Source organism: Glossina fuscipes, unplaced genomic scaffold (assembly GCF_014805625.2).
Source record: "Glossina fuscipes isolate IAEA_lab_2018 unplaced genomic scaffold, Yale_Gfus_2 112, whole genome shotgun sequence".
NCBI classification, from domain to species: Eukaryota; Metazoa; Arthropoda; class Insecta; order Diptera; family Glossinidae; genus Glossina; species Glossina fuscipes.
In genome coordinates this window covers 9,376,739-9,401,940 of record NW_023998455.1, presented here as the reverse complement: position 1 = coordinate 9,401,940, position 25,202 = coordinate 9,376,739, and the positions used below count along the sequence as shown (strand labels likewise).

At 32.8% G+C, this 25,202-nt stretch overlaps 3 protein-coding genes across 3 annotated transcripts; all 3 read right to left on the bottom strand.

The window, feature by feature from the left end:
- Positions 1-2,008: 2,008 nt before the first annotated feature.
- On the bottom strand, positions 2,009-3,953 carry LOC119639264 (28S ribosomal protein S5, mitochondrial). The gene is made up of 2 exons (XM_038036553.1): positions 3,785-3,953; positions 2,009-3,224 (listed from the first exon to the last, which is right to left on the bottom strand). Exons 1-2 carry the CDS (start codon positions 3,903-3,905, stop codon positions 2,083-2,085), a joined length of 1,263 nt encoding a protein of 420 aa, XP_037892481.1. The 5' UTR covers positions 3,906-3,953; the 3' UTR covers positions 2,009-2,082.
- Positions 3,954-5,163: 1,210 nt separating this feature from the next.
- LOC119639226 (autophagy-related protein 2 homolog B) lies at positions 5,164-23,518 on the bottom strand. The gene is made up of 20 exons (XM_038036507.1): positions 23,173-23,518; positions 22,126-22,450; positions 20,921-22,062; positions 20,097-20,368; positions 17,739-17,904; positions 16,782-16,864; positions 16,092-16,225; positions 14,642-14,765; positions 14,020-14,579; positions 13,788-13,960; positions 13,289-13,393; positions 13,151-13,233; positions 12,949-13,081; positions 11,083-11,799; positions 10,337-10,554; positions 7,419-8,264; positions 7,239-7,366; positions 7,024-7,178; positions 6,108-6,254; positions 5,164-5,412 (listed from the first exon to the last, which is right to left on the bottom strand). The coding sequence occupies exons 1-20, from the start codon at positions 23,335-23,337 to the stop codon at positions 5,182-5,184; spliced, it is 5,907 nt and encodes a 1,968-aa protein (XP_037892435.1). The 5' UTR covers positions 23,338-23,518; the 3' UTR covers positions 5,164-5,181.
- A 354-nt stretch (positions 23,519-23,872) lies between these two features.
- LOC119639419 (U3 small nucleolar ribonucleoprotein protein IMP4) lies at positions 23,873-25,017 on the bottom strand. The gene is made up of 2 exons (XM_038036779.1): positions 24,783-25,017; positions 23,873-24,708 (listed from the first exon to the last, which is right to left on the bottom strand). The coding sequence occupies exons 1-2, from the start codon at positions 24,967-24,969 to the stop codon at positions 23,993-23,995; spliced, it is 903 nt and encodes a 300-aa protein (XP_037892707.1). The 5' UTR covers positions 24,970-25,017; the 3' UTR covers positions 23,873-23,992.
- Positions 25,018-25,202: the final 185 nt, after the last annotated feature.

The following is a 25,202-nucleotide window of genomic DNA, read 5'->3' as shown; positions in this document are numbered from 1 at the left end:
CTTGAAACAATTGTTTGTAGGGCATTTTCCTAAATTCTAGAAATTCCGGTAAAATGCATTTTGCAATGTTTTATTTATGTTTTGATGGATATTGAATGGTGTGGATGGGAAATGCTATTTCATAGCACTTCGAATATAAGTGCCCATCATAAATTAATTAAACCACAATTTCAACATTTCTTCTGTATTTTATCTCATACAATGATTATTGGGCTGAAAAGTTTTTTTAGATGAAGAGAAAGAGAAATTTCCAGATTTCTGCATGTCATTTTTGCACCAATTTTCAGCCGTATCCATTAAGACGAAGACACTCGATTTCAATTTTTTACCAAGTTCTTTGTGCACTTGTAAAATGGCTTTGATTTTCCGTTAGCTGGTTTTTTCCTTTACAAGTTTCCTTTACCAGTTTCTCAGATAAGGATTGGATTTCACTTTTAGAAAGAAACACAGTACTCATCATTTTTTAATTAAAACAATATTTTTATACACATTTTTTGCAAATAATTACTTCACTACCATTCTAACCTTTGATCGTTATCAGCTACTAACAATAAATTTAAAGAAAAATGCACATGCCTTCTCTAAAATTTATGGACATTATGGACGTGGCAGCGGCGCAATCGTAAACTATATAACGTCCGCCTACAAATTTAAGGTAGGGGTTCTCGCCGTATGCTTTGACCAGTAATATCACCAGTGGTATCACATTTTTGCAAGAATAGCGGCTTGACGTTAAGCAAAGGAATCGATGTAAGAAATTGATTTTGTTTTTTTGAGGAGAGTAGTTAAGTAACATTGAAAGATAGAAGTCGATTTTTGTCAGTTCTTAAGTAAGATCGTGTTGTGTAGCAATCAGTTTAACAAATTGGCTTTTGAAAACCCTGCGAAAATAACAGCTATTGTAGTTTAAAAATATCTCTACATATAAAGTATATACGCAAATATCTTTGAATGAAGCTCTACCTCGTTTTTTCAGAAAAAAATGAAATTAGCTCTACATCAACATTGTATTATGAATGCTAGCTTTTCAAATCCTACTTTTTGTGGCTGCTTATTGTTTATTATTATTTAGAATCGAATATTCAAAAACGTGCTAATTATTCAATGCAATTTATAAAATTTATGTAATAATAAGAAACATAGATTTTAAGCATATTACATGAATTGGAATTATAAAACATCTAGTTTTTAGTTTTTTGTAAACTAACGAGAAACTATTTTGACGACAGCTAATTTATAAACATTTATTTAAGTACAAATAAGTATTTATTGCCTGCGTTGTTTTGAGTCATTTATGACGTTGGGGGCGCATCGCTGCATCTCGTTCAGGAAAGGACCGCGAGATTGTATGATGGATATTTTCTGATGAAGTCCACTTTTTTACGTCGTAAATAGTTGAAAATATTGTCAAAAACTTCTCAATATACTTGGCCGGAATTCTAGGCTGTGAAAATTCGTGTTGAAGTCGATAATTACAATGGAAGCTGATTCGATCGTCATCGTTATAATGAATTATCGTTGCAAATATTTGCATAAAAGCAATTGCAGCAAATATTAGAATACGTCATGAAATCCAGCAAGTCGGGAATTTTTCTCAGATCAGTTAGCGAACATGCAGACAAAGCATGAATTGTTCTTGTTGCAGATGGATTTGTAGAACTCTCTGCTTGAGGTTTTACCTGATTAAGGATAATGGATAATATTGTTCAGTCAATGAATGTAGAGATTTCTTTTTTAAATTAAAAGTAAATTTTTTTTAAAAATTAATTAAAAGCTAGAGAGAGAGAGAGAGAGAACTAGACCTAACTGGCTACCCCAATTTATACATTGATTCCAAGAATTCTCATTGTCTATAGTAATTTTGTGCATTTCTAAATGGTATAAAATAAAACTTTTTTATTTATCAAGCAAAAATTATTTCCAATAAAGATAAAATAGGAGAGCTTTGACGCAATGGTGAAAATGCTTATGAAAATTTGGTATGAAGAAAATTTACATTGTAATTATATATAAATTTTTGTAATTATTTGTTTATTAATGGATAATTGAATTTACACGCAAGCTTATATCAAACAAAAGATTTTATGTTTTGATATTTTCATTTTGTTTGTTTGTCAAAAAACTAGTTAATTGGCCTGCATGAACCAGCATATCGATCCGAACTTTATCCTGATTCCTAAAGTGCTCTTGCTTTTTCAAATATAATTTATAGCCAGTTGTATTCGCGTAAAAAGGAGGAAATTTTTTCTTCTTAAGAACAATTTTATCGCCGAGAACATATTGTGTGAAATCTATTACTTCGTCCTTTCCAATGTCATTTTGTTTCCTACAAACTGTAGGACTGGCGACGACACGCGGAAAATGATTTTGAAGCGTGTTAAATTCAACTACGTGCATTTGTTTTTCCTCAGCTAACTGGTGGTGAGTTTTTTGTTTCAACAAACCAATAAAGAATGCTTTAACTATGTGTTGCAAGTTGGTGGATCCTTCTATTTTTGCATGCAGGTCCTTAATGCCAACCACCTTGCAAATGGTTCGAATCGCTCGATGACAAACTAAACCAAACCCTTCCGGCTTTTTGGAGACAAAAATCTTAGTTTTACCAAAAGCGCAAAAAAAGTCATGAAACACTGTACGATTTTCACATAACTCGAAGGATATCAATTTCTGACTGGCACGATTTTTTGACTTTCGTAGTGCTGAGCGCATGTCAGGAGCTTTTGATGTAGTAAATCCCGCTAAACCGCATCCGTTACCAGTGACACTCATAACGGAAAACCTTCGCCTCCTTCCCATATTTCCTTTCATTATAAACACTATTTTGTTTTCCAAAACGCGTGTATCAAATCCTTCAAAAGTTTCCTCGCCTACTGGATCTGGTGTTCCTATACTTCTGCCAGCCATTTTAGTTCCTGACCAGCCACGATCAATTGGATTAATTTTCATAACCCTGAAACCTCCAATGGAGTCTCGCAGTTTTAGGATATTTTTTTCCCTTTCAATAGAAGTGGAATCCTCAGGCAAAGCTTTTTGTTGCAATAATTCTTTTCCGCGAATTATAGGCGCGTTAAGGCCGGGCCACAACATATTTTTTTTTCCATAGCCAATTACTTGGCCTCTGTTTAAGTCTTTTGCTATCTTCTTGCCAGATCCTTTGCCTCTACCACGTTTTTTTCCTGCATTACTAACTGCCGTCACACCCCTCCATAAGTCTGAGGCAGGCACTGAAAAAAGTAAGAAAAAAATTATTTTCACTAACATGAACGTTTAATGTGAAAAGTAAAATTTTACAACATTTCTACAACACCCTTTTGCGTAAAATCACTACTGAATGGAATGCATTACATGACTCAAGTAAAAATCATAAATGCATTTAAGTAAATAAAGACTATACAACACGTAATTCCTTCTACGACAATCTGATTAAATTGTTAGTAATTCAGCCTGGGCAGTAAAGATGATGACATAAATATTATACGTCTTTCGAACTAACCTGTAATCTCGACGAATGCTATTTGCAACTTTCATCCGCACGCACATTCCAGAGTCGTTAAAAGGTACACATAAAAAATATTTTCGACCAAGCTTTTTTTATGCGATTGTGCTAGTTTTAACTTAATTATTCCAAAAGGGGCAATAATGATAGAATCTCTGTGTCGGAGCACATGTATTTATAAACGCTTACGATAAATCTCCTCAATATGCACTATTATGAATATTATGAAACTTACCAATCGAACTGCACTTTTTTTAACACATGCAAGCAAAAGCTGAAATAACTTACATTTATTAAAAAAACTGGTATTGCGTTGAATATTTAAACATGGTATCAGAGTGCAACTAGTTTTTATTTGCATAGAAGTCCTTCCAACGAGTTTAGTAAAATTTAAAATTAACCCAGACATAATTTAGTTTTATTTTTATGTAAATAATATATACATGTCAGGGATGAGAAAATCTCGTTATCGATAAAACAAAACCACTATTTTTGATATATGTTGCCGTGCGCAGTGTGTCAGGGTGCTTAAATCTGGAAATAAACGATTTTTATGACCACTATTTTTTTATTAAATAAATTGAAAATGGAATCTACGTTCGTTCGAATTCAACTTGCACGAATGACACAGTACCAACTTTTTGAGTATGCAATAAGCACCTAATTGGGGTGTTTTTTGTTGATTTGGGGTAAATTTCACTTACACCGGGAACAATCGATTTTTTATTTACATCTGGAAAGGAATAATCATTTAAAGTTTACAACTAATATATCCTTCTAACATCCCTTGATTTCTTATATTTTTTATCTGGGATGGGCCTTGTAGGGTTTCTAACAGTTCGACGTCCAATATTGAAATTGCAGGATGCCCTTGGTTACTAAGACTGTTTAAGACTGTTTAATTACATTTTATATAGTTTCGATCCGGAATTTCGCTATTTTTATCAACTGTTTGCAACAGTTTACAACTGTTTAAGACTGACTGAGATGTTCTTAGCTAATAGATATGCAAACGATTTGAAATGATATTCCGATCTTAAGCCGGTATTTTCCCATCGAATTTACCAAAGGATTTCATAACGTTAACATGATATTTTCCGATCTTAAGATTCTTTCAAAAACTGATTAAACCTTTCAAGCCGTGAAGTCTGACGTCCGCTTTTATTTAATCTATACAATTATGATCTGCCCACGATGATTCAATCCAGCCAGAACTTAAAGTACACTGACAATGTTATAAAAATTCTAAATCAAAAGTGATTCTAAATTGACTTGGACAAGCGATTCTAAATCAAAAGTGATTCTATATTGAAAGAAATTCTAAATTGAAAGAAATTCTAAATCGAAAGTGATTCTATATTGACTTGGACAAGCGATTCTAAATCAAAAGTGATATTATGACATTGCTGGACGCCCGATCGCTATGTTCTTACTTATGTTCGATTTGATGAATAAACACTGCTACGCTTGATGTTAGTTAAATAAGCAGATATTTTGGAAGATTACTACAACGACGAAATTCTCTTATATACTATTTTCGGTCTATTTTATTGAAGTAGTATTAATGTGTACGCTCAGTAAAATGCGTATTTAAAAGTTTTTAAACAAAAAAAAAAAAAGTGAAAACACGATAAGAAAAAGAGTAAAAGACGACAAGAACAACAGCATATATATTTCTCATTTTATTAATAATTGTCATCTTTCCATTTCTCTTTGTTTTCAATATTTGCTTCAGGTACTAGAGAGCTCTTTACGCCGCCTAAGATGTTTGTCGTCGCCTGCGTGGCTAAAACGGCTGGGCATACAACAAGTTGTGGAACTTGACGTATAACTGCACCCACAGCCCCAGTAATTCCTTTCTGATCATGTTCCGTCATCGCAGTTTCAATTAGATTGCTTGCTGAATCGTTTATTCCCTATAAATGTAGAAAAAATACATGTATAGTTTTGTAATTAGCAATCCGTCATATAGTTCTTGTGAGTTCATTTTAATCAGCAGCTTTAGCACTGGATTTTTAGGGATATCCCTAATCCCCACTGTCGAATAATATATACCATCTGGGTTTTTTCGACATAAAATCTGAACAGCGCGATCACGCTGCTTGGGACTCAAACGGTTAATGACTTGATAAATGGAATTTATTTTCCATTTTCTAGTTGTCATTTTCCAGAAAATTTTAACAAGAACGAAAAGAACGCGAAATGGATTGAAAGGGAAATATGAAATTTGCTGATAACAACAGAACGCCTCAAATATGTTTTCCGTTAATCCTTGTGCAGAATGAAGATTTACGGGGTTAGTGTTAATTGTCGAAGGTTATCCACGGCTGAGAGTACTTATCGTCTGAAAAGCTTTCAGCAAAAGTCATTTAGATGCGCACGACCTCAAATTCATTTCATATGTGAAAGAACAAGGAAATATCGAGAACACACCCCTTGAGGATGTAGTAATTACGAATGTGGGTTTCGTTATTTTAAATGCGACAAAAATATATTTACGTAAAAGTTGCATGTGTAAAAGCAGAAGTTAACGGCTTATGAGAGGGTATTAAAATAAAATTTTTGCTAAGTAGAATATGCAAATTTTTTATGATTTGCTTGCAATACTTACATCTTTGACTATTTGATAAGCATTCACGACTCCTTCGCATATGTCTTTAGGGCGTTTCAAACGTCTTTTTTTATCCTTTTTAAATTTTTTCAAACGTCTTATTGAAGGTCCGGGAGAAACGATATCGAATGCTGTTTCTGCCGTAAACTGAAAAAAAATTATCTTTTAATATTTCTTATTGTACTTTTCAATCTTTCAGCTGGTCCAGGTTGCTAAGCTTACTCGTTATTTACTGTGGTGTACACCCCACAAAAATATCAATTATTCAGAAAGTAAGTGAAGTAAGTGGAAACTGTTGTAATGTTTTGAAATATTCAGAAATACACTTTTTATTATGTAGGACGGTATAGTAAACATCTTTAGCATTCAGACGGAAAACTAGTCAAGAGCAACATAGTCATAGAAAATATCCACAGCTGGATTGAAACCATTTCAACCAAAATTTAAAGAAAATCGTGGAAAATCTTAATTTTCGCAAAAATGGATAAGAAACGAAGACTTTTTCAAAAATGCTGCGGCTTATTCGTTTGATTTATTCAAACATACTTTCATATCCCCTTTTTTGTGGTATCCACAGTTTCTGCTATAATATTTTTTAACGATTTTGTTTTCAATAGTTTGCAATCATTTTTACTATTTTCCGCATATATAGTCTTTTCATAAACCGCTGAAATGAAGAAATGTTTACTTTGTGGAATTATTTATTGAGTGCAAAAAGCCAAGTGGACCGCATTTCACTTTAGAAATCAAAAGAGATAAAAGCAATCTCTCATATTGAAGACTAAATTCGAAATACAAAAATTTTTCTACATTTCAAATATTGTTTAAATAAAAAACTTCATTGACCAACATAATCTAGAAGTCATTAAAAATATTTACTGAACTAATTGGATTTAAAATTAAAATATTTATTCACCTGCAGTAATTGAATTATGCGGGAAGTTAATTCTAGTGCGGCTAATATAGTTCTTGCACTAAAACTTTGAGCACCAAGTTGAATACCTCTAATTACTCTTCCATCCTTTTGGTAATGTTCAATAGGCAACCAAATCAGATCATAAATACCTTGAACTAGATTAGATTTTAGAATTATATTTTAGAATTCAGAGCAACAATTTCAAGTTGGCTTACAGAGCTGCACGAAGGCATAAGTCGGTCCCACCCCACTTAATATTTTTGGGAGCTGATTTCTTTTTATATCCTTTAACCATTCCTTACACATAAAGCAAATAAGTTTTTCAAAACCCAAAAGACCGCGCCTTATAAAGAGTTTCAAAAATAAAATGAAGAAATACAAGACAAGCATCGTACCTGTGTATTATTTTTTTCAGTACTATTTTAGAACATTGCAGTTGTCCTAAACCCATTAAAAGGCCTGCAATAGGACCTTTTGAAAATGCAACTCGTCTTCCATGATAATCAAAGCATATTGATACCTCTGGGCTAAATATAACTTCTCGAAAAAATATTGGAGCGATTAGAGAATAGTTTGGCGTTTTGTCGTCACTATTATTTTCGATGAGCTGTAAAATATTTTCATTCACTACTTGCTCTGCCCTCAAATCGGCTACAGACTCTGAAAATTCTTCTGCGTCATTAATCAACATAACTGGAGGTTGCATCTTTTGGGATGATTTGATATTTTTACTTTTAGATTCGCTTAGTTTTAATTCTTCGATATCACAACTCTTTCCGAAGTTATAGAAAAAATCGGAGAGAAATTCTAAGGTGTCTTGATCAATATGAAGTCTCATTGGAGAAAGAGATATACGCAAAGAACATTCCTGGGCATCATCCAATTTTGGAGTTGGTCTAATAAAAAGAGCCTTTATAAGCACCATGTATCTTTTGCTCTTATTTGATAAGTTATTCAAATTTGGGTTATATAAAAATTTATTGATATCCGAGCTTTGTAGACGATCTCTTATCTCTATTTCATTTATCAGAATTACGTGACGGGATGCGTGCGTTGATTGCAATGGATACACATCACGGGAAAAACGAACTTTCGACAGTTCAATCTCCACAAGCACTTCATGATTACGGTTCCTTCCGCCAACAGATTTCCATGTAATTTTTTCTTTAGGCTTCTTTTCGCATTTAACTTTAGAATACGAAACTCCCTGACTGTAATCTTCAGACATTCCTGATTTATTCCTTAAAAAGAAAATAATTATGTATAAAAATTATTGTATTATGGGACGAATGCTCATTTGTAATTACAGAAAAAAATGGTGTCAATGCAAGAATTGTGTTTTGCCGTTCAATGCAGTCTTATTTGATAGCCCTTTTTATTTGGTACACTGGTATATTGGGGGTGTCAAAAACACGAAGTGATGTGGTCCAAATTTAGCAAACTTAATGTAATTGTTATAGATATTTTCATCTGTTTTCGTCATAAAAAAAGTGCAAATTATCTTTCCAGCGAATTTACTTTTCATGAGAACTCCAACCTGTAGGGTCTAAAAAATAGAGCTATGTGGTCAACATTTCCTACGGCTAATCGTCTTACTTTTGCCATAGGGCTTACTGTTCATAAGAATCCTAAAACGAAATTAGGTCTAAAAAATAGAACCATGTGATTCTAATTTGGTCCCCTTCATTTTGATATCAAACTCTTATTACTATGGTGGAAAAATAATCATCATAAAGTGCAAAAAAATCTTAAACCTCTTTGTCAAGCAAGTATTTATTTTTTATGAGAATCCTTTTTTGCTACGGTGTCCAATATATAGCGCTCCTTGATGTAAATTGGATACAGTTTAGTTTTACATCAAGTTATTCATATTGTCATAATAAAGAAAGAATGAGTACAAATGTTGTCATATGAGCGCTTATTTTTTATAAGAACCCTTATATGAATTGTGAACCACAAAATTTTCCTACATAGTTCAAATTCGACAAGGCCAATTTCTATGTTGGAATACTATTATAGAGCTATTTAGAATGCCGAAATGCTATTACGTGGCGATTTTTTTCAAAGAATGTTGAAAATTGCGATCTTTATCATACAAGAAGTTTTTAAAATAAGACATTATAAGGGTACTGGTCGAAAAAGTGACCCGATCCACTCAATATTCGAAAGAGTTCATACTGGGACCAAAACGAAAGTGGGCTAAATTTTACCAAAATATCTAGAAAATTGCGATCTATAGCGAGAACAAAAAAAAATTGGACAAATGAGCAGAGGGACGGGCATGCTTAGATTGTTTTAGCAATTAAGTATGTCCTTAGTCCTTCTGTCTGTTGCAGAAAACCCCATAAACCTATGCGACATGAACAATCGATGCGAATATAGACAATCAGCACATCTAAAATTTTTCCCTTGTTGTCGAAAACTTGCTATACCAACATCCGGATGATGACGTGATATACTTTTTGTTATAACATTTGCAACATTCAAAAGCAAGATTCAGAGTAATCACAAACCACACATATTCTTGATCGGTGCAATATTCTGAATCGATCTGGGCGTGCATGTTGACATTATTCGCAAGCTATCATGGAAAATGAGCCAAATCGCTCAAAGGGTATACCCACAATAAATCGAAAACTGAAAGCAACTCTAGTCACAAATTATAAGAAATAGAAAGTTGAAAGATCCTAAATTTATTTTATTGGGGACTCTAGCATTCATGTTTAGAAATGGAGAAAATCGGGTATGCCCCACAAGGTTGTAAGTGAATAAGTTTTTATTTTTTTTCACTTTTCCGAGGTTTTTTGCTTACTACTCTTAAGGTAAAAAAGACAAAATGTTGAAAAATAGAGATGTTAGAGAAGACTGTTGTGGGCATATAAGATTCGATCTAACTTAATACAACTTATAAGAAAAAAGGTTTACTACTGTTTTCAAAGTTAAAAACGTACGTTTAGTTTAGTTTAATTTGTTAATTAATAATAGTCATTATTAATGACGATACAAATTATGCAACCATAATCTTTATTATAATAAAGATTTACGTGCCAGTAAGACTATAAAGTCTCTTACGGCACACCACACACTAACCTGAAATGTGGATAAAATAAGTTGCTTTTATGGGATAAGACCTGAGCATGACTACACATTGTAGAAGGCTTTTACAGCCAGTTTAAACCTACTTTGTATAACAATCATTTTGATATTGGTGAGTGCGAGTAAGTTCCAAAAGTTAACAGCGTTAACAAAAAATAGTCTTGGATATGATAAATAAAAATATTTGAAACCGAAATTTTCCATAGCGTTTACTTACGGGTCCATATTCGGGTCATTATTTGATGAACCTTGCGAAAAATCGTGTCCTCCATATAGATGCCAGGTAAACGTCATTTCACACAAAGTGTAGCGATATTCAGCCGTAGGGAAATTGTCAGGCGATTTTAATAGATCACTACTTGTTGTTGGTATATAAAAATGGTTATCAACAATTTCTAGGGGTTCACTTAATATTTTCAAATTTTCATAATTGACCTAAAATAGAATTGAAATAGATTTAAAAAGTCAAGCAATTAACTACAATTTATCATTGTACAATTAGCTACAAATTTTATTATATTCATGAGAACGAATAGTCTGTTTTAAAATTTTAGTCTGCCTTAGAATTTATCTGTTTGGCTAAATTAATAATAATAATAAGAGAGGAAAACTGGATGATTTCAATTGCATATTGACAGAGAAATACTAGAAATAAATTTTGGTCGCACGTACGATTCCGAAAAGCTTATAAATGTTTTTGTAAAGAAAAAATTTTAATTCAAAATTTGTTTCTCTAGATAAAGGTCTAAAGCAATAATTTCAAATCATGAGTTCTACGGACAGAGAGAGTCTCGCAAAACAGTCTCTGTATTCACGCAGATGACGAATAGGTGTAATTTCCAACATCCTCGGTCCATGTTTTTACGCGTACGATATTTTGATACCTTATATAACTTTTATCTTATTTAAAAAAATGTAATAAATTGACCGCCTGCAATTTAGAGATTCTATTCTTTGCCTTACCATTTCTTCTTTTTCCTCGCTTTTAATGACACAATAGTCGTCCTCAGAACCGCAAGATTGCTCATGCCTCGATATTTTCACTTCACCAAAGTCTGCAGTAACTTGAGGCAATTGCTCACTTTCCCCTTCTGGAGTATAGTAGGAAGAATTCAGCACTTTTGATTCGAAATTAATAATATCGTAAAATTCATGCTGGAATATTCCACTACAGTCAGGCTTTTGCTGTTCCGATTCATTAGTTTCACCAGGAAAGTAAAAAACATTTTTTGAATCTGTAAATTGATCAGTCACTTCAGTTGACTTAATGATTTTGTGCCCGGTTGCTGCCTCTTGAAGGGCTTGTGCCATAAGTTTATTGATACGCTCCTGTTGCTTTTCAAAAAGCTCATCTGTTTTAGTTACTTTATAATTTGATATTAATGTAGTTTCAATGTTTTCCGATATTGAAACAGTTTCGGAACTTTCATCAAGATTATGGTTTGTGGGATCGCTAACGATATGACTAATTAATTGTGCTAAAGCGCTGCCCGAATCATAGCACGTTCTTAAATGAAAATCATATATCGAGCATCTCAAGTCCAATTTTGGATATTTTCCTGACGCCCGCTCGTTAAGCCGCAACGATATGTCAGTTAATCCAACATCCAAGACGGGAACCAGATCATTACACTGGATGAATGTTATTTTATAGTTAGGATGGTTACAGCTAGCGTCGTCCTACAAAACATCACAACAGTTTATGACACCATATAAAAGATTGTACAAAATAAACATATTATACCTAAGCGCAAATAAACATGCACTTTTATTAGTTCTGAGGAAAGAGAATTCCACTATTTTTTCGGTAGATGAACGTAGTGATTGATGTCTTGTCAAGTATTGATAAAACAGTTTTAGATTTATGATTGTCGGAAAGGTGACAGTTCGCTCTAAAAAAATTCCTTGGCTATTTTTTGTTTGGTCCATTGAGTTGTGAGTTACAAGCTATTAAAAATTGAAGGCAACAAAGAAAAAATTCTGCGCATTTTACAGTTTTTTTTTGTTAAAGGCGAAAATTCAAGCCAGGCGGCTGAAATTGTGAATGATATTTATGGTCCCGATACCATAACAGCCAATTACGTGCAAAAAAGTCCTGAAGTTCACATAAAAATAATAGATTTATTCTTCCTAACCTAATACGCATGACAAGGACTTTAACAAAAATATTAATTCTTTAACTACCAGTTAAAGGGTAAGTAGATTATGAGTTTGTCACAGCATTTATCACACTCAGCATGAATTCCTTAAAGCGTGAGATTACTAAACAATGAATGTGTGTCCATAACATGCACGTTAAGAAACTCACAATCTTAAAATTTGAGAAAGAAACCTAAAATTTCTTAGTAAATGACAGCAAATCATTGGATGTCTTATGACTGCAAAAGCAAAACTGCGCATATTCAAAAACGATTGATAAATCATTAAACGCATTTAACAGCCACGCATGCTGAAACAATTAAATTTGGTGAATATTTATTTAAAATTTATTTGAAAGGCTGATTATTTCTTAAATTTCTCGGCTCCAGTCCGTCGGTTCTGTTACTCTTGCATAAGCCATGGTTTTTTCAGGCATATAAAAATTTTAAATTGAAAGCTGGAACCTGTCCGAAGCAGAAAAGTTGAAATAGGATTTCGTGTTTAGTAAGCAGTTTATTAGGGAGAATGTGAAAAAAAAGAAGATCATAAGGATAGCCTTGTGCAATGAACAAATTAAATTATGAGTAAACTTAAAATGTGTTCCACTTTAAAAGCAGTCTAGTCCATTAAAAAAATGGCTTGTTACCAACTTAATGGAAATTAATTAATTATTATATTAATTTGACTTACGTAAGGAGCTATAGATAAAAGGCCTTCTTCTAAAATAAATCGCAAATTGCAGCCCATCACAGAAGATATAATGTTACTGCTTACTGAGAAATATACAACTTCAACTACTGCTCGATACGAAAAATTTGGAGGTCTGCAATTTTAGAAGAGATTGTTTACAATGGACTTTCTCTCATTCAATTATTTCATAAAGACGACTTACCGGAAGTCAATAGCGCAATCCCAAAGATGCAATTGCATTTCTGTTATAATATTAAAGGGTTGATATCCTTCAATTGGATAATCCTAAGTAACACAAATTATAAGTATGCACATTTAAAAATATAAATCTTTTACTTACAGCAACATCCAAGAAGTCTAATAACTGTGTAAGCCATGAATGCATGGGGAGTGAGGGAATATATCGCAATGTTGTCCTCTTTAGCCCTGTCGTAATTTTTAATCTCTAAACAATAGTAAAAATAATTAATTAAATCTAAGCAGTACTTGCTAACGTGCGATCGCTTATGGCATATTTTTCTTAAAGGAAATATTAAGTTTTATGTATGTGCGTGTGTGTTCTTGATTAGCATTGCTAAATTAAAAATTTTAACAAAAAGTAAAAATGGTTTCTATGCGGTGTTCCGGTCATATTAAAGTTTATTTTTCGATATTAAAGGTTTTTTTTTTTTATTTTTGTGGATTGGTAAATGTGTTTTTTGTTTATCTTTTGATATTATCGTAATTTACAGCCGATAGCCTGTGTTGCTAGCGCTCAATGTCTTTTTTTTTTAGTCTAAGAATTTATTTCATTAGTCTAAAATTATAATAATAATAATAATAATGTTATCATTACTTACCTTTAATTTTCGTGCAGGGATCTTTTTAATTTCAAACACAACTGAAACCATTTCTCTGTCATCGTCGTTTGAACTTGTACTTTTCGTAAGCCCCTCAGGCACTTTATAAAAAGTCGCTTGCATAAACTCATCTAAGGATACTGTGTTTAAAGGCAGATTCATTGGAACTATTCCTAAAATAAAAAGAAAACATATTACCTTTAAAATAATCAATTATTTGTTTACCCATTACCGCAGTGATACATTTGGGCTTCTGAAACTTGTAGACATAAATATGCTAAATTATTATTGCTTTGGTAACCATTAACAAAGAATAGTTTCGCTTTGTCCATAATAAATAAAAATTTGCCCGAAACCTCTGGTAAGATGTGATTCTCTGTATTTCGAACGGGAACATAAAACGCAATGGATACTTCGATCACATTTAATTCGACACAGCAATTGCTGGGAATCACCGCCTTAAGGGTTCCACTGTTTTTTGGAGAACACTCATCATCACTACAACTCGATTTTTCATAATTTTCGCTAGTTTCAGACTGTTCTAAGTAATTCACATCTATATCTTCAATGCTTTTATGGGCTTGGTGGCAGTCTTTTTGGTCATCGCTATAAATTCTAGTGTCTTGAGAAACGGCGGACACATACACAGAATCCCAAAGGTCTCCATTAAATACATTTTGTGTTCTTTCGTCTCCTCCTCTCGTAGAATTGAAAAGATACGGTGAACAAGGCTCCCACATAAAGAGATCACAATTTAGACGATTATATATGACCTCATACAACTGCTTTGACCTAAATTTTAATTATAAAAAGTATTATCCTCTTCGCATTTTTATTTACTTTATTTCATATACTCAAGAAATAAATCCACGACAGGAACGTTTATAATTATTTTTAGTTTACACGTTGTAATATTCGCTTTACAAAACGCATTTATTTCATGCGTCTCTCCAGGAAATAATATTGTGTCATGTTCGTCTGAAAACGAAGAAATGAGAAAGGAATTGAATATATTACCAATTAAATTTAGTTCAAAAACAAAAGTAATTTTTTATAATACGAAGCAGGTTTGCAGGGATAGAGGATTTAAAAACGCCGCGCAACGCGCAGCAAGCTTAAATGTTTTCATAGAATCGCAACCTGAGACGTGAATATAAATAATTGCGGACATGTTTCATTAATTAATTATTATATCATTGTACTATCGCTGAAAATCACACTTTCTCTCTAAGTTTCTTTGCCATCAAGTTACCTCTTTTCATTTCAGGAATAATTGTAAAAACACCAATGTGTTAACCATTTACATGCAATAAACTAAAACTGTAATACAATTAAAACAAGAAAGAAAATCATATTCGGTCGTAACGGAATCTTTTATGCCCATTGCGTTATCCCAAAAAGACAAAAAAGGTAAAAAAATTAAGTTTTCATGCTCTATAATATGGAATGGGCGAGGCTGATTTGTTTTCTAAATAAAAGTTTTTTCGAACAGGTGTTTGGGCATTGTAGGCGTGTCTTTGAAAAATTATCTTTGCAAATTTATACGAACTGAAGAAGGTTTACTACAGATACTACGCAGTTGGGCACACGAACAGATGGACAGACGAACAGACAGACGTGCTTAGGTGCATTCCGATTTTGAAACTGGCTAAGAATTTATATACTTTATCGGGTTTTTGGAGCTTATTTCTTTGCATTAAAGAGGTATTCAAAAAAAAATTAAGATATGATATGTTATGATAACATAGGGTAGGCGTGATCAATTTTTTCCATTTTTGTATGCTTATTTCCTATATAGTTCATGAGTAAAAGGCGAAAGATTTATGAGTAATGAGCAAAAAACCAATTTTATTCATTTTCAACTTCAAGAACTTCGAATGTTTCTGCTAAATTTGAAGTCGATAGCTTAATTTTTAAGTCCAGTAGAATATTTACCAGCGATATTACATAGACGGATAGGAATATTGCGGGACAGACGGACGTGCCTAAATGAGCTTAAAATTGATTACTGAAAATGAGATGTTTTTTGGTAAGTGGTCGAGAAAGTGATCCGATCCGAATCATTTTAAATACTGATCGTCCTTGGATATCCCAGTATACAAAATTTCAACAAAATATATAAAAAATTTGCGACCTGTGAATTGAACACAAAGACACAAAACATGCAAACGGACAGATAAGCTTAGATCGATTCAGAAAGTGATTCTGAATGGGTGTAATAAAAGGAGAGATTTTCTCAAGTCCTTCTATACATCCCGACAAATTTAATATTCACCTTTTACAATAAAGAAAATTTATAATTACCATGATCTATTTTCGCATTTATGGCAGCGTTGGTTTGTCGGCAAATTTTTTTTGAACTGTAAGGTTTTGGTGAAACTCTTGAATCTTGCTCACTACCAACCAGATCCGCTTCTCCAGCTAGCTGAAATAACACCCTAAAGAGCACAATAAACAAAAAAATAAAACTTTATATTAGCAATTCAGATAAGAACTGAAAACTAATCTACATCCCGCTAAAGTATTATTTTATTATATTAATGTTTAGATATTTTAAAGGAACAAGCGTCAAGCAAAACCACTTGGTTTTTTTGGGGGGGAAGTTAGGAGTGGCGGCGGGGGGGGGGGGGGGGGATGATTGAAGCGCCCAATGCAGCGCTATTAACTTTAAGGTGTGCACATAACTTGGCCGAGACTTCTCATTTTGAAAACTCGCTCCAGTATATTCCTTGGTACTGCACCACTAGTGATATAGGGTTTAAAAATCGATGCAGGTATTTGTAGACCCTTCCATTTATATGGAAGTCGTTAAGAGTTTCTGAAATGTTTTACTAGTAACTTCTTAGAGATCCAAAGTCGAAATTAACCAAGTTAGGTAGTTAAACTGTTCAAAAATGGTTTAATGCTGGTTATATCATATGTAATAATGGTCGATAATTTTTGATTTTTGCCTAATATTCTTTAAACAATCTAAAAAAAGTAATTGATACTTACTGTACATTTTGGCAGGATTGTTCTGAAGCGTTTGGCTTTTGTCGACACCTTAAGAATTCAGTTTTAGTTCCATCAGATTTTTCCTTCAAAAAGTTGTTTTACAAGATAAGTGATGTTTTATAAATGTATGATTGTAATTAAAAATCAAAGATAAGATTGTCGGTTTAGACCATATTTGTCCAGACTAAGCAATCTTCAGCGAATTGCTTTAACTATATATTGTTACATAATCACGGATCTATTGCTGTTGTTGATGAATGTTTGTTAATGAATCTTTAATTTATTTAAGTTTTAATAGTCGTGTTGTGGTCAATGAAACACTACACACGCAGCTAAATTGGGTCAATCACCAAATTGCTTCCTACAGATTTTCAACGACAATTGAACTGGTAAGCAAAGATGTGAAACATTACATTCGCAATAGAAGTAAAACTTCTTCGCAATGTTCCTTTTGCCATTTTCCTTTACTGTTTCCTAGTTATGAATCCCATTTTGATTGCGTTCACGGCGGAAATGGGAGGGATTTTAGCTTTTATATATCCAAATAAGTTGCAGAGCGCAACAATACAAAGTTCTTTCTCAAATCTATCGTGTCGAATATATTAGTTAGATAAATTTGACTCGTTCATGTAATCCTGCGAATAAAAAAGAATGGGTCTGCGTCGCGCATAATACTCGTATTGAAAATGTCTCATATTGTGCTAGATATATACGTAATATATCTCGACGTAAATGAACAGCTATGCAATACAGGAAGACTAAATAAGTTCAAAGCAAATGCAATATCTGAAATTCATAGTAGGATTCATTAGCGAGGCCACAATGGAAACGAAAAGAACGCTATCAAGAATAATTACGTATATACTCATATTTCAGTTCAAACTTCAAAATGGCTTTTCTCATTTGTCATAAAAGAAAATTGGAAATATATTTTTTTCATTTAGCTTAAATACTTACACAATAGAATGCTGCCATTTCACGAAAATTAAAGCTGTACCTACGCTTTTCGGCAGTGCATTTAACATTTGTCAACTTCATTAATATAAGATCTTCTCTGATGTTTCGCTCACACCAACGTGCATTGTCAGGCTTATTCAAAGCACTCGCATGCATTATAGGAAACCTGGAAAACAAATTTAAGTTTGGGTTTGGATGTATCGAATATTTACTCTGTCAATAAATGCCGTAGAGCATTTTTTTCTTGCGGCGAGATTGGTAAATTCGCTAAGAAATAATGGCAGTGCATTTAATACTTAATATTTCATTGCTAAATTAACGTGTGCATGAACATAATCATTCAAAGAGCCTTATTTGACTGTATTGCTAAGTAAGCGATTAAGAATATCGACGTATAGATAGGCGTACAGCGTACAGGCGTTATTCAATCTTTTTATTGATTATTTTTTGATCTGAACTATAGTACACTTTGATATACGAAATTACGAACCTATACGTGTCTCTCCGATCTAAAGCATTCAACCGCTCCGAATACGTACGAGAGAAAACACAATAGACCATTAGAGCGGTTGATTGCCAAATCTGTTTAGCATGATTTTTATGTAAAACTCAATTTTTATGCTAAAATTAAGTATCGTAAGGAAAAATGTATCTGTTAATTACAAAAATTAAGCTAATAAGTTAAAAAATGATTAATAAATGCTTTAGCTAGGGTTTTTTCATTGATTGATGTTTATTTTAAACTGCAACAATTTATTTATTATGTTACTAAAGTAGTTTTTATATTAACTCTAATTTTCACGGTAAAATTAGGTATAATAAGGGAGATGTGAATACACCCAAAGTAGAGGTCCATGAACTTGATTGTTCACTTTGGATGGTCTCTTACGGTTTACAGTTTAACATGTTTCCCCATATTTCTGATAGTTACTTGACTTTTACGACGGCCTTGTCGTACGCGTTTAATTATATACAACGTCGAATTTACTTTCGCAACGTTGAAGTTATATACACTTCATCTTCAACTGAGCTAATAGACAGGGTGCATATTCAAACGTTTGAAATGTACCTAAGACAACCGACGATTTGGTAGCTGTAGTCCAACATCGAACTAAAAGCTAAAGCGAATTCAAATTTTATCAGCGAGTGTTAAAAGTTACTAATGCGAGCAAGAAAATAAACAAGAGAAGAAAGTTAACTTGCCTTAACTTGAAATTCTGATTCTCGACTCTTCAACCCAATCATAAAAATTACAAAACACTAGTTACTACCATTTTTTGAAATCTAAGGGAATTTTAGTAGATATAAATAAAATATACTTTCATTATTTTGTCATTGCCTGCTATTTTTTTATAGTAACATTTTAAATCCGCGGAATTCAAAACCTCTAGCGGCCCTATTTGCCGCTTTATGCTAAGTAAGACTTACTAAAAATCGCATTCCATAGGTGACAAGATAAGAAGATGGAAGTGAGGACAATAAATTGCGAACTTCATCAAAAAGAATGAAGAGTGCTTCCCAGATCACGTATATGTATTTAAGAAGTCAAGAAATATTTCAGATGAAGGACCTTCATGACGGTCACATGTAAAACGTACACGACGTCTCATCTAACCGTAAATTTCGATCTTCCATAAAAATATTTAGACAATAAAAGTGAAGAAATGGTGATTGAAAAGCATTTAAGAAGAACTAATTAGATGTATTTAGAAATAAATATGAAAGTTTCCTTACACTTAAAATGATTGGTAATCAGAATTAATGAAGTCAATAAAACGATCTAATCAAAACAAGTAAAAGCACCACGGTGGAACGCGGCTCATAGTTAAATATCCTACACTATTCTACAGTTATTCATATTACGTCTTTTTAAAAGAAGTCATTATATCGGAAATGGTCGAAAAAGCGGTCCGATTCGAACTACTTTGAATAGTGTGCGCCCTTGAGTAAAAATGTCGGTGTATCAATCTCAATACATCTGATAAGTTGCGTTCGCCAGATTAAAACCCCAAAAATCAGAACGGACAGAAAGCTTAAATCGATTTAGAAAGTGATTCTGAATGGGCCGATATAATAAATAGTGGGTTTATCTTAAGTCCTTCTCCATCTTGTATATATTCTCACAAACTTAATATACTTGGCAGTGTTTTTCAGACGAACTCCCACAATTTTCCCTACTCAGGCTATCAATATATTTTCACATACTCCTTCTAATCACAAGAAAATTCCATCTCATCATAAGCAAAATTTCATCAATACCAATTAATTAAGAATGTATAAATAATTTTATGAGGAATCTTTATATATAGTTTTCCGAATTATAATAGTATTTTTACGTAAAATTCGATCTGTACGTACCGTACTTTAATATGAAGATCACTGCAAAAAACATTAACTTGGCTGTTCGATGTTTTACTGGGGTTATTTTCACATGACGAACCAAAAGGAGACGATCCAAATAATGCACTCAATCGATCATATAGGGATACATCAAATTCCAGAATACTCTGTTCTAACGTAATATTTATGCTAGCAGATGAGTTTTCAGACTGATGTATATGGTTAGTATTAGTAAAATTTACATAAATTGCTGACTGTTTACAGCGTAAGTTACTTTCAGATAAATTCAACTGAAATAAAAAATGAAAATAAGCGGTCGATTATATTCTGCTTAGTTTTATAGCCTCGTAGATAATAATTATTATTTGATATCTGTTCTTAAATTACTTAAACTCATCCAGCTTTTAAATGAGAGATGATTGTGAATATTCGTAATTGTAAGTATAGACGGAAATGTGTATTTGATTCGAATTTGCCATTCTTATCAACAACAATCGAAATAAGAGAGTCCCGATTTCGGTCCATATTTTAGAGTTTTTTGAAATTGTTGAGTTTTTACAAAGAGACGTAAAGTTTTTGGAATGCTTATCGTCATTTACTCGTGTCTTAAAATGTATGTTACAGGAAAAATGCTTCGACGCTGTTCTGTTGTATTTGGAAATATGGTGAAGTCAGTTCGCTTATTATATTGTTATTTGCTTTTTTACTGATCAGTCTAAATATTTCAAACAATCTAAAAATTGGCTAAAAAATGGATGAAAACATTCCTTAAGACTTTGAATATCAATCAAGTCGACTTTGAACTAAATGAAACTTATTTTAATTTAATTTCACAAAAATACCTCCTTTCTATTGAAGTTAATTAAATGTATAACTTCTCCTTGCAAGATCTCGCATAACTGCATTGATGTTGCTGAAATCGTTGAATTCAGTTGTAACATATTCTTATTCCTCTGCTCTTTGCCCTCAGCAAATATAGGATGCATCCGCAACAATACGTGATTTCTTTTACAAAAATTATCGCTATTATTACTATCGAATGGATTCTTTGCAGCCTTCGAAAAAAACAAATTTGAAGTAGCTAAAAAGTTAGCGAAACTCTCTTCTTTCCATATTAAATCGCTATTGAGCAGATCAGAGACTAGCAGTATTTCTTCTTGCAATATTATTCCGACAAACTCTGTTATTTTTATCGCAAAGTTAGATATTTCAACGCAAGATTCGTTATTAGCAAATTTTTGACGGCATTTAGTTGCCCTTGTGTCAACACTGCTGGAACTTACAGACCCGCAGTAGGTTTCTGTTCCGCAGTAGCTATCGGTGCTAATACAATTTGTCTCCACAGAATTTACGACATTATCCCCGCTCTTGGCGTCGCTCCAATTGTTATGATCGTTGAGTAGGCCGGCCATTCTCGATTTATAACGGTTGAATTCGAAATTTGCATCATTTAGACATTTTGAATATTCTATTTTTGAACGTTTTCGTTCTGGGAAATCATCTTTATTAAATGCTTCAAAAAAACTTATAACCAAATGAATTTGGCGTGGCGAAGCGAAAATAAAAATTGAGCCCAATTCAATATCGAAACTAATCTTCGGTCCGTTTATTTCTTCGGCTTGTTTAACCCTCATTAAAATATTTTGTTGCCCTTTAATTTGCAATACAGGCAGTTTTTCGCTTTTTATGTTTTCATTTCTTCTATAAGCCGTTCTTGGATTAAGATTGAAAATTTTGAATTCTTCAGTAAATATTTGTATGCCGCTTATGGTTATATTATGTTTAGCATACGTTAGCAATAAGTTTATTGCTTCCTTTGAAGCAGTATAGGTTTCGGATGCAGGAACTTGCTCACTTCCAGTTTCATTTTTATAATTTAATTTTTCAAGGTGAATATGAAAAGACGAACTTCTAGATCTGTGTATCAAGGGATATTCTATTATAACCGTAATATTACTGATGTTAGCGGTGATACGATTTAAAACTACGAATGTGGAAAGAAAAGTAATTTGTTATTACGCATTTTTATAAATTTATAATCACTTACCATTGTCAATAGTTTCCGCAAATTTTTCCAAACCAATTATGCTATTTGGTATTGAACAATCAAAATCGTCTTCATTTTGTCGCATACATTCTTCAGCTAACTGCAAAGAGCTGCTAACAGAAGACCACATTGATTCAAGCATGGAGGTTCCATCATGCGTTTTACTGCGTTTTACTGGGCGAAAACACAACGTTACGTTATCAGCCTCTATGGAACTGTCACTTGTCATTAAAGTATTCCAAGGCACTGATACTGTTAAACGCCCTATATAACCGCTTGTAAATTCAAAAGGCCATCCTTGAGTTTCAAGAAGTTCGTTCAAAGCCTGAAATAGGGCAATCGTAATACAAACTAAACAAACTTAAAGTGCAATTAAATTAGTCGAGCGAAATTCGTCCAATTGATGTCTTTGCTAAACTGCATACTTTCTTTTCGCATTCAATGCGTTTTTCATATTCACTGACAAAGTCCGAGTGAGTAAAATAATTGATTGATTCCTACAACTTCCCATTTTAACAGTGTCTAATTTCTCATATTATTTCAACTGTCGAAGTGAAAGATTTCCGAAATATCTGAGTTAACTCTAGATCTCTTTTTAAGCCTTTTATTAACGCACACAACACACAGATTTGAAGTGTCAACACTTCGTACGTTCAATTGTGTGAGTGGCTTTGACGACATTAGGTACATTGTTAGGAAAACTTTAAGCGAAGATTTTAAAGTATAGAAAACTGCAAAATTTTGTTCTTATAACAACGATGTATAAGAAACTGAAAGTCATGGCTAGAAGTAGAGCTTTTTTCGCTCGTTAAGTTTATTAAGTGGTGCATACTAATGATCTTGTAATTGTTGTTATCTTTAATGCTCCTGCTCTTTATTTATGATAATAGTTAGCAATATTAACTGTAGTCCTTTCTAAACAGGGCTATTTTCAGCACATAGCAAACTTTGAAAATAATAACCTTCAATCTAAAATAACAAAAGTTTTCTTTGTTTATTCCAGGATATTTGTACATTTCTACAAAATACGTAAAGTGATTTTCTTACTTCAACTCTTAATAACACATGGTTGACAGTGGCTTTTCCATCAAATAATTCTATTTTCAATTGCTCCAAATTTAACTGCTCATCTAAAAACTGGCCCAAATATCGCTGTAATAAATATCGACATGTTTTGTTTTTTAAGCCATCCCACACGTTAAACCACGACATTGTACGTGCTCGACAATGGAATTTTTTAAAAATATTTGCAAGTTTCTTTTCTTCTTTTTTTTGATAATGTAAAAAGATGTTTTCAAAATATTCAGTATTGTATTTTTTAAACGCGTAATATTAAGAAATTAACACAACAAAGAAATGTTTATGTATTACTGAAAGAAACACAATGATGCAAAACACATCTGATATTAAAATTGCCACAATATACGAACATGCTGTCAAATTCGGGACGGAATGGAATGACAATAAATGAAAAGTAACTTTCAGAAGTATGAACAGGAAAAGTAGAATTTATAAATTTTAAGAAATAAGTTATATACATAATGCATATATATAAACACATAAATTAAATTTATTTCCTATTTTATGAAAAATTTATAAAATAAATATCACCCACAGACGTGACTAACGATAAATGAAACTACATTATGTGTCATCCCCTAAAGTCGCACATATATTTATCCGCTTTGTTTCCTTGTGGTGCTAATTCTGGGTCCTATGCGATATATTTAAAATTTTTTAAAACACCTTTTCACGCATTTCGATTATTTTATTAATTCGCAATTTTGTTTGTATCAAAAAGTTAAACATGAACCAAAATAGAGAAAAGTAGTTTATTTTCCTGAACACAATGAAACTTAATAAATTCTTAATTATTATTCGCACTGTCTTCTTCTTCCCAACCAGGTTCGTCGGACAGAAAGCGTTTTTTTGACGACGTATTCATGTAAGGTCTAAGAACCCATTCGGTATTCGCTGCTTGGATCTCGTCTAAAGTGCCCAATTTTATTTGGTACAGCTTGAGTTGGAAACGTGGACCAACCTCAACAAGTTGTAATTCTTTATTTACATACTCAAAAACGTGGTGTCGAAAGGCTATGTAGTCGTCATTATTAGCAAATGTAATAACTCGTTTAGAATCTTCTTTGGGTACCGGGAAAAGATGTTTGAGTATTTTTAAAGTACGTTCACCAAGCTTTGTTTTAAAATTATGAAATATTAAATGAGGTTTTTGCTCACTGATGGTACCAATATTTGGTATATCATGGCGCATGATAACGCCAGAAATGTTAAAGAACGCTGTTGGTCCATAGGGCAAATGACAAATTATCAAATTATCGGGGACTCCTCGATGTTCGTGTACAACAATAAAGTCGCTTACGTCGTTAGCTCGACAAGCGTGGATCAATTCTTTCAATTCGTATTTTCCACGGTTCATTCGTTTTGCGTTAGGAAATATTAACCTAAGCTCTTTTACGAACATTTTCAACCTAGATGACGGCTCGTGGGAAGTTGTTAACATTATTTTTGGATTTTGGTAACCCGCGTACCGGTACTCGTCGTCCACGTCCTCACCACAAACCCCTATAAAAAGATTATACATTGAACATAAGTGAAGTTTAAAACATAATACAAAGAACTTTAGAAAGGAAATTCACCTTCTTTATCATATTTGAGACTATTTTGCAGTTGTACAGCTTCCGCTTGCAAAGAGCCCCGGATAGGTCTATTGTTAGCCAAACTTTTCGCGAGTTGATTCTTTTTTTCTAGAATTTTATTCTGACGTACTTCCACCGCCTTTTTATGAAGGTATTCACGTCTTAATCGGGCCTGTCTACGCAGCATAATTGCTTTACACAAATGCTCTAAAGTGACATTTTTCTTCTTCTTCTAAAATTCAGCAAACCAACAAAAGACGACCAACTGTGCTGTGTAAAATGAGTTATCAAAAAAATATTTTTTGTGTAATACATGGGTAAGATATAAGAGGAAAGTAAATTAAACTTTTTGTTAACATTCTACAAGGAAGAGAACAACAAAATTACTCATGTGCTCGTAGTTTTTTGGTAAAAGTTCCA